A 10,570-nucleotide genomic window follows, 5' to 3' on the forward strand; every position below is an offset into this window, starting at 1 on the left:
AGATAAAAATGGGATGATAGAAGATTAACCGGGACTCTCCCTGCCAAGTTTGGATACGGAATCTACCAGTTATAGTTTCTCCCACATTCGTTTTTTAAAAGGCATCTCAAGTTCATTCCAATCTGAATATGAAGGCATTTGCAAATGCTGGTAAACTATTACCAAAATGAAATAAAGCAAAGTTTTCATCCATTCCTATTCCACACATGAATATATTTGAATCAGCAATTTCTGTGACTATCAGTTGATTGACTAATTCCTATGGTTCTGTTCATGTGTTTACACACATTGAAAAAGCCTGTTCTTCAACTAAAGGATCAGGCAAGCACTATCACCTCTGCTGCTCTCATAATTGCATAACAGATTATCTAAATTCTGTGATTTAGATTTCTTTTTGTCTACTTTTTTTTTTATAATTGCATGATTGGACCTGTTTCAGTCCGCTGCCATTTTATCATTCCTTATTAAAGAAAGCTACTTTTAAAATTCATATCTTAGAGGTGGAAGAAGAAAAGAAGGGTGCACATGAGAAGAAAGGTGTTTCTGAAATTAAACCAAAAGGTAGGCTCTTGAGAAATGCTTTTGTTTTGTCTCATTTTTATTTACAGGTTACAAAGGAAAGCATATATTTTTCAGAGGAGATATAATGTATGATGGAATCTTGCTTGCCTGGAAGAATACATTTGGGTCCCCTTTTCTGTGAGAAAAACTTTGTATTAATAGCGAAACTTCTAGTATTTCCAGTAAAGGCCAAGTTGGAGTGACCTTCTGTCCCACCAGTAAAACCTGATTAAATTGAACTGAATTGCACTGGCAGTGGATTAGATGCCTTCATGGTGTGGAGAGCTATCCAGTTTAGAGGTGGAGGATAGAGCTGTGTGGTACATTTCTACTCCTCAGCATCCTTCACTTCAAGCAGTTTCCTCACTGTGCCTAATGGCAGTGCCAGTCCTGACAACCAATTGTGTTAACACTAAAGGAATTGTAATAGTGGAGGTACTGCCCCTCCAGAATGCTGCAGAAAAATGGCATACAGACTTCCTTTTGAGGGGGATATGCTAGTTTACACTGACCATGCTGAACAAGAATTGTGGGAGTTCTAGCGCCCAAAAAAGAAACGTTTCCAGCCCTTGATCATCCTGTCTCAAGGTCTCCTAGGGTGCACCTAAACTGTAGAAATGATGCAGTTTGACACCACTAAGTGCTGTGGCTTCATCCTATGGAATCCTGAGATATGTAGTTTGTCAAGCTCTTTAGCCTTTCTACCAAAGAGTGCTTGTGCTTCACAAAACTACAAATCCCAGGATTGTGTAGAATGAAGCCGTGACAATTAGAGTGGTGTCAAATTGCATTATTTCTACAGGGGTCCAAAGTCATTTGAAGCATCTGGCTGGTGAGGGGGGGGGAGCAGATCAGGGTGAAGGGCACAACCTCCTCTGTGTCTCTCTCCTCCAAGAAAAAGTCCTTAGCTCCACAAAACTTTTCCATTGACTCGACATATCCACATTGAAAGAGAATGATTGACTATCAATTCTGACCCAGGATTGTCTATATTAAGAATCTTATTCTGTGGGTCAGTAAACAAAATGGATTGGATCTAGAGTACTCACATTTTGAGCAGATTCATTAAATCAATATTTCAGCTACCGGTAGTTGTGAAATCTTGATCTGACCTAGATAGCCCCCTCTCCCCAAAAAAATCCATCTGAGAACATGTCACATTTTCTTCCCCGTGCTTGGCTGAATGCAAATTGAAGTCTGTGATTCATATTTCTAGCATTAAAAACTGCTTCCTTTTAATTAATTTTTAGGGAAAAAAGAGGAAAGAAAGAAAGCTCTTGAGAAGACAGCTGTCCCTGAAGTTAAAAAAGCAGGTAGGAAATATCAATCTGTCACTCTCTTCAGTGAAATCCCATTGTTATGTGTGTACATTTTTAGACTTTAAAAGTTTAAACTAGAGGGGTATGTAAATTCTGAGCTCATTAAATTCTTCTTCTTTTTAATGTTATGAATTTATTGTTTTTGATGGAGACAATTCTAACTTTTCTCCAGTTACATACTCTGTGGCTGAAACTGTATAAATGTGTTACTTTATTGTCAGTCTACCAGTTTACCATTTTCTTCCAGTATGCCTTATCATGAAGGCTGTGTTTAAGCCCTAAAAGCAGAATTTAAAACCAGATATTGAAAAAAAAATACATTTGGAAGTACAGCTCCTAGAATCATCCAGCCAGCATGGTCACCAACTGGGAGATGCTTTGAACCAGTTTTAAAATGGTATTTCCAGGCTCTGATAGTAACCTCTGCTTTGATGGTTGAAGGCTGGTTAATGGGGCCGCCCGCCTCGGCGGGATGGCCCTGTTGCCAACGGGGGAGGCCCCGTGGGCTGCAGGCCTTTTCCGGCTCGAGCGGCCTCCCAGAAGCCTGGCCGGGGGCCGCTAGGAACTACAAGTCCCAGCGGCCCATGTGGCCGGAAGTGCCCATTGATTGGGCGGCGTCATAGGCAGGTGCCACCCGGGGTTGGAGGGAGACCGGAGGGCGGGCTTTGCCGCCCTATGCTGGCCTCCCATTGGTCTACAGGCCTTTAAAAGGCCACGAGGCCGGGACGGACGGTGCCATTTTCACTCGGCTCACCCCCCCCCCCCCCCCCTGTGGGGTGGTCATTGTCACAACTTTGTTTGGCGGTTGCATAGGTCTTGGATCTGGTGGGCGTGGTTTCCAGGGCTGCGTAGCGCTGGATCGGGAGTCCATCCGGACACTGGGGTGCTGCGAGCAAGGCGGTGTTGCCATTGCGGGGGCATAATCCGCACAGCGTCCCCCATTGGCAAGGGACAGTTACACGATGTTGCACAGTTACAGATATGCGATGTGAGCGTTGATGGGTTATGAGCGGTAACCCATAATCTCTTGCCATCCCGGAGCTTGGTCATGGCCAAGCAATTTGGGTCATCCATTCAGTACTGGGCTGATGGATGACAGATCCAGACCTCATGCATTGGAACCAACCCTACATTTTGTGTGTGGTACTTTTCATATGCTAATAAAGTTGTGGCCTTTTCCTCCAACATGATGTAGTTTCTTTGTGTCTGCGGTGGCATCCCTCTTAGGCAATGGTTTTAACTAAGAGTAAAGCTCCCATTGAACTGTACCTAGTCACCTTGCAGAAGACACTTTGTGCATTATGGAAGTCAAGTCTGCAATCCCATTCTTTCTTACCCAGGATATCAATGATCTTAAGTCTAAATATTACAACACACAGCTGGGGTCAGTTTCATATATTCTTATAACATGCACAGAACTATATCTAGCGTTGATGTTGCACATCATTGCATGGGTATGAGCTGAGCTCTCATGGTCTGGATAGCACTTACATAAGGTTCATTTTCTTCTGCAATTACAATGTGTTGATATAAGAACATAACATAGAAGAAGAAAAATATGTTATTGAAAGTGTGTTTGAAATTCCAGAAGGCAAACTATTAAATTGAGAAATGGCTTTTGGAGCATTATTTAAATGTCATATGTAAATATTATAGTATAATTTATAACATCATGGCTACTAGGCATATGTAAAAATTGGCTCGTCTGTGTGGAATGAAGTTTTTCTTTTTCCTTTTCCTTTTCTTCTGGATTGGTTTGGAAATAAAGAGCTTCAACTGTGACAAAATAATTCAGCCTCTACATTGCAACTAAGCCTGTGGGTATGATTTACAAACAAATAAAGCCAGAATATTTGCACTTAAGCAATAATAATCTTCAGTCTTAGACATGATTTACCAGCATTTAAGTTTCATTAGCAGGGCAAGAGAGAGAGAGAGAGAGAGAGAGAGAGAGAGAGAGAGAAGCATTTATTTACATACAAAGGTTCTTAGGATGTCAGTATGAGCAGTATCCCAACCCTTAACTTTGGCCTGCTGCATTTATTTAGATTTTTAATTTATGAAAGACCTTGACACAAAATATTGGCTAGTATTCTACATTAGCTACAAAGGGGCAAAATAGACTGGCACAATACGGCAGCTAAGGGGTGGTGTGGGGGCATGGCGTTTAGATGATGCATGCCCTGACACCATCCCCAAGCAGGTATCACACCACCCACCTGAACAACAACCCGCATTTCCCCTCATGCAGCAGATACCTAGTAAAGTAGGTTAGCAGGAAATCATGATCATGGCCTAAGTGTCACAATCATGCCTAGGTAGCAATTGTGAATACAGAACAGATATCTAGATTTAGTCATCCGTTACTGTTAACTAAGTAGCTGATGAAAAATTGCAGCCATAATATTAGAAAAGTATATAGCTGGATGTTAACTGCAACATTTAAAATCCAGTAGAAATAAAAATGCCACTGAAATAATTGCTTGTTCATTCTCCGTCATTAAACAGGCAGATAAAAATCAGGAAAACTATAGCTGAAGTCTGTTTACAGAGCTCTCTCCAAATTGTGCAGAATAGTTCAGAAAGACTGGGTATGTAACAGATGAAATTTCAGATTTTAAATTCCAAGATGAGTAAATAGTTATGTACAATTATTACCAGGCCTATTCATCTTATATCTTCCTTCTTAGCATTGGTATATGGCCTAATCCATACAAGCATTCCTTTATTCATGGATTTACATGCCTATCTTTAACAAACAGTTCCCAGACCACTTTGCAATGTAAAGCAGGGAAGATCAATAGAGTATTCTATAAAGTATTTGGCACTCTGGGATAGCAAGCTCAAGCAGCTGGCTTGAGGTGTTATGAAATGGCAAGAACATGATAGTCATTGCATTTTTATTGTTCTGCTTTACAGCCAGGAAGGGCGGGGGAGAGGTGTTGGTGGAGTTTTCTATCTCAGCTGTCAAAATGGCATGGCTGGCCTGTGATACTGTGAGTTTTGACTTGAAGGGAAATGTCATTTGCTGTCCACTTCAGGTTGCAGAATGTCTTGGGATGGCATTGCTGCTGCTTCTCTTCCTGTCTGTCTTTTGGTTGGACTTAATCATGATTATCATGTTTCTTGATTTTGCAGCACTAAGAATATTTTTTTTTCTATATTTGTTCTCTAGTTTATGGTACATGAATATCAGTTGTATTTTTGTTTGTTTGTTTGTTTGTTTGTTTCTCATAGAGGATCAAAATACTCTTCCTTTTCTCTGTTCTATGATTTCCTGGTCTTCATTTGTTCTCCTTGATACTTTTCCATTGGTTGCCCTGTCAGTCTAAGAAATGCTTAACTTTCCAAGATAAATCCACATTTTGAATACTTCTACGTGTTTTGTAGTAGCCAAACTACCATGCCATAGTGCTTGGGCCTGCTAAAATGTCTGTATTCTTCTTTGAGTCTTGTAAGTTTAATTGGGAGATAATGTAGGATGGTTATATAAAAGTACAATTCAATATTTGAAGGAAACTCCCATCCAAGTCTGGTTTAAGGGGAGCAAGGGCCTAGAGATCACCCATCAACATTTAGCATCTGCACATGGATTGAGCAGGCACACAGTTATTATGGTCAGTGGTCATAGACAATACTAAAACGCATTACTTAAATTATAGTGATTATATATAAACTTGCATCTATACATATAGATTACCACACACAAACATGTGCCTTCTTTTGTCCTCATTTATTTCATATTTTATTTATTGGTTATGTGTAAATGGCCACCATGGATATTAGTAGCTCCTACCTTTTGGAACTCTACAAGTAATTTACAGAGCACTAGGCTCAGGTAACACAAGATTAAAGATGGAATATATCAAAATTCTGTTTGAACTAGCTCCACATTTTTCCAACCACTGCAAATCCAGAAAATCTGGAAAATTTCTTGAGCCAGTTGGTTCAAGTTGATATGATTCAGTCAAGCTTTGCATTTATATCCTTTGACTGCTTTTGGTACATCTCTCCTCACTATTAATGCCACCTCATTTCTTCTTAGATTTTTATTTCCTTAGTAAAACACAGTGTACTTATCTGACTGAAAATGTCCCATTCCTATCCACTTTATCTTGTTCACCCCAAGCACTGCAAGCTTTATACGTTTCATTTCTTGTTGTACTATGTCTGGCTTCCATTGATTCATGCATCTCACATCTTGTGTTTCTATGTTTTGTGCAGCTTTGGATTTTACTGTCTTCTCTGAGCATGTCAACAGCTAAACATCCTTTCAGCTTGAGTCCAGTTGTGCCATTAGTCACAGCACTACTTAAAGTTGTCACAGCAGTACTCAAAGGTCTATCCCAGTAGTTTGGCAAGCGTTTTCCAACCTGTGAATCTCATCTTCTGGCACTATCTCTTTTTTCCTGTTGCAGTACAAAGTAAAATGATCTCTGTGTCTCTTTTCAAAGCCTATTACGGTTTATGAACCATTCAACAAATGAGTCTGCCAAAATACAAACCAAGCTCACAGATCTATATTTTTTATTATTTGCATAAAATACAACCTTTAAAAACTAATGTACACTGCACATATTTGTTGTTTCATTTCAACTTTAAATAAGCACTCTCTTTATTATGGTAAACTTGAACAAAAAAATTTAGGTCAGCAATACTGGTCACATTCACCCATCAGATAAGTGCTGTGAGTAGTGCACTTATTAATGTACAGTCACAGTCACTAGCAGCAATGGGGATTACACTCTTATCTACCTGGGAGAGCTTGTGGCTCCTGTTAGATAAATGATTGGTTTTTATTTACAGCATTTTGCTAAAACCAAAGAAAAGCAATCTGTCAGACACAGAAGTACAAACACTGTTTTTGACCTTAGAGCTCATTAAAACAACATCACTTCTCCTCCTGTTTGTGTAATTGTCCCTTGTGAATTTGAACAATTGTCTCTCTACATCCATACCCTTAAAAGAAAGAAAGAGAGAGAGAGAGAGAGAGAGAGAGAGAAAACAAACAAACCAAAGAGGTTGTGTATTTTCCTCTTCTGTGAGAATATAAAGGGCATGTACATATATTGCAAAGTTAGTTACCAGTGTGTTGTCCCGTTGTCCTAACATTTTATTGTACTTTTAATGTGACCAAAGGGGATTAAGCAGCATAGGGCTATGCAGATGAGAGCTGGATTGTCCTTAACAGCTAGAGTCATATGGGGGAAAGGAAACATATTGGGCCTACATACCAATGATATATCAATTTTCGCTCTCTCATGTTAGCAGGGACGAAGCCAGGATTTTAGGAAGAGGGGGGGGGGGGGTCCAGACGAAGTGCCACCATTATAATGGGCTTGGGCATGGCGGCACAGCAACATGCACCATTCATTTTTCTAATAGAAGGGGGGTACGTACCCCAAGGACCCCCCCTTGGCTATGTCCCTAATGTTAGTCATTGTTTGTCATTTATTTTTACAGGCCTACACACAAGCACACACAAATGCCATATACTCACTGAGTCATCTGCACAGAACTAGTGCTGAGAACACTTAAGGAAGATTTTGTAAAAGTGGCCAAATATAATACATATACTGTAATACATAATACATAAAATGTGGATATGTCAACAAAGTTACTATTTATGCTTTCCCCAGGAGTTCCTCTCTTCATGAATTCTTAACAAGGAAGTGGTCATCATGAAATCTACTTGGGCTAAGTTTCTTAGCCCAACTAGCATTTTTTTGCACATTTTTTGAGGATTGCTTATTTTGGATCTTCCTGAGAAAAAAAATCACTTGCCAAGAACCCAATATTTTTTTTGATCGATAATCTTCTTCTTTTTTTCACTTTGTGGCATAGCAGTTGACCATTTTGGGTACAAGGGGTGTCTTGATTTGTTGAGACATCCTCTTTAGAGCCCTGATATGGATTCAGTCAGAACTGTTATCACACCACACTAGTTGCCTCTCTAAAGGTGGATATTGTCACTGAAATCATTGCTCTCCATTTTTATTCATACAGTTTAAGCATATGTCCAAATCACTGTTTTGTTAATGCGAGAAAAAAGTGAATGAATGCATATATAAGACTAAAAAAAAGTGTGCCACTGTAAATATAGACAGAAACCTATCAGTCTGAGACTAGAAAAAATGCTTATGTCAGAAAAATCTGTGATATTTGTTTCACTTACTTATTGCTATGTGGAGAGAGGTGGTGAAACCCTTATGGAAAATTAACTATCAGCTTTCTCATAGCAGTACTTCCTTCAGTTCAGCATCTACTCTAAAGAAAGAACAAAAGAAAGGAAATACTGTATCTTTTCGTGAAATCTTTTTACCTGAATGATTCCTTTGACCAGACATCTCTTTAATGTTGTTGGTGCTCCATTTTCAAAGAAGAAAAAGTTGTCTTGTGAGACAGAAGTAGTGGAGAAGATACTGAATGAGATGAGGAGATCACTGGAAAAGTATACAGAGAAACAGCAAGGAACATCCATAAAGGGAGTGAAAAGAGGGTAATTGAGTGAGAAAAGCAGAAGTTGTTATAGCAACTTTGACAAGAAGGAAGATATCTGCAGATAGAAAGTCTATGTAAGGAAGGACTTAGGGCTGATTTAGAAATATACATGCACATGCATAAACACAAACACACACACACATATCTGATTTCTTTCCAAGGACTGCAGTTTATGAAGACAGGATATATTAATGCTGGTTTGCCTCTATCAGTCTCTTAGGACTTTATCACAGAGGAAAGCAGGGATTTAAAGGGACATTAGCCGGTGAAAATCGTGCAATAGCAGTGAAGATTTTAACATGCCTCACAATTAAAGAGGACTTATCCCGGCAATAAACAAGTAATAACCAGCAACCAATCATTCATGGGGAAATCTTGTGAATGATTTGTTGATAGTTATTACCTATTTATTGCCAGGATAAATCCTCTTTAATTGTGACACTGTGTGAAAATCTTCACTGCAATCACGTAATTTTCATGGGCTAATGTCTGCTTAAACTCCCACTTTTTCCTGATTTTCCCCACGTGATAAAATCTTTAGATTCTAGACGTTTCTACCAATTCTTGCATTTCATACATTGCCATGCTTCCTTGGAAAATATTAACCTATGTTGACAATCAGTCTTCTAAAATTGATGACTAAATAACAAAAAATATGTTAGTATATTTCAGTTTAAAATATGCTTGAAAGTGTCTCCACCTTTCCATTTCTCTTCAACTAAAGGTCACTGTTTCTGAAATCTCATTAAAAGATTTCATTAATTGCCAGGTTTTTTTAGATGTCTGCCATTAGTAAGACTCTTTCATCCATGATGCATTTCTGAACCTGATCCCTCCAAAAAATATTACTTGCACTGCTAGTTAGTCTTTTTGGTTTTGATCTGTTCTTCCTCATTTGCTGAAGCACACACCAATACTGAAGGCTTCACTTTTCAACATAGGCAGGGTACAGACCGCTAGAAAGATGCGCATAGCCACGCTGCAACAACCAAATTGCTTGACGCAGTTGCACAAAAAACAAAGGAGCACTGAAAAGTGGCTCCTTTTAGTGCCACCGCAAACTGCTGGCGCTGGCATGAGTACGTTGCTGCTACACAGGTCCAGCTGAACGGCGCACAGCTATGGCGTCATGGTGACATGCTAGAATTGCGGGGCATGTGCATGCGCCACCCTGAGAAACCCCAGCACATCGCCATGAACCCACAAAGGGCCCGTCTGTCCAGGGGCATAGAGATGACTCTGAGGGCTGTTGGTTAGCTGTTTAAAAAATAATTATGTACATAATAAATTCATCCTCTGGCCTGCAGTAATGAAAAATATTGTGCTAATATGTCTGGAGAAAAACACCAACAGATCAGTTCTGCTGTTGACTCAGAAGCATCACTTAAACGAAACAAATGCCTGGAACAGACCTGTTTGACACTGTTCATAGATAGGTTTTTTTACTGCTCTGGATCTGGTGGTTCAGCTGCATGAGCTTGTTCATTCAAATGTCAGCTTGCCTCCCAGTTGATTTAGTGCTTAATTCAAAGCTACAATGAGATAGATTCTAGGAGCCTGAGTTCTTGATGGACTCAATTTGTTAACTGTTGCTCCACAGGGTAAGATTAGTACCAGTAGACTGCCTAATGGTTTGAGTATAGGACTATGACTCTGGAGCCCAGGGTTCAATTCCCAGCTTGGCCATGAAATCCACTGGATGACCTTGGGCAAGTGACATTCTCTCAGCCTCAGAGAAAGGCAGTGACAAACCTCCTTTGAACAAATCTTGCCAAGAAAACCCCACAATGGGGTCATCTTAGGGTCACTGTAAGTCAGAAATGAAGGCACATCACAACTCCAGAGGGTAGCACTAGAACCAGTAGGCTCAAGTTGTAGAGAAGCAGATTTTGGTTCAGAACTATCCAATTGGCAGGAGCTGCTCACTGTAATGGGCTTGCTTATCACTTGAGGTGTTTTAGCAGAGGTTGGAAAGCTATCTTTCAGGGGTGCTGACAATCTATTCTGCAGCAGAGATTGGTGCTTTCTGCACCGGCATTTGGGACGTCCTCCGGACGTCCCATTTTTAAAAAGGGGCGTCTCTTATAGACGCCCCTGGGCCTAGTACGGACTCCGTCCGTACAAGATGGCGGCGCCCCTTCTACATGGGCGCCGCCATCTTTACGTACTGGACGCACAGCGTCCAGACG

The 10,570-nt window shown here is 40.1% G+C and overlaps 1 protein-coding gene across 1 annotated transcript in view; it reads left to right on the forward strand.

Moving 5' to 3' along the window:
* The window catches only part of LOC121925175 (triadin-like), a 180,222-nt gene that overhangs the window by 60,809 nt on the left and 108,843 nt on the right, over window positions 1-10,570 (forward strand). Inside the window, exons 11-12 of the mRNA XM_042457013.1 lie at window positions 499-561; window positions 1,812-1,874. Of these exons, the coding sequence (XP_042312947.1) occupies window positions 499-561; window positions 1,812-1,874 (126 nt within the window). The remainder of the gene's footprint in view (window positions 1-498; window positions 562-1,811; window positions 1,875-10,570) is intronic.

The sequence above is a fragment of the Sceloporus undulatus genome, chromosome 1, assembly GCF_019175285.1.
Source record: "Sceloporus undulatus isolate JIND9_A2432 ecotype Alabama chromosome 1, SceUnd_v1.1, whole genome shotgun sequence".
NCBI classification, from domain to species: Eukaryota; Metazoa; Chordata; class Lepidosauria; order Squamata; family Phrynosomatidae; genus Sceloporus; species Sceloporus undulatus.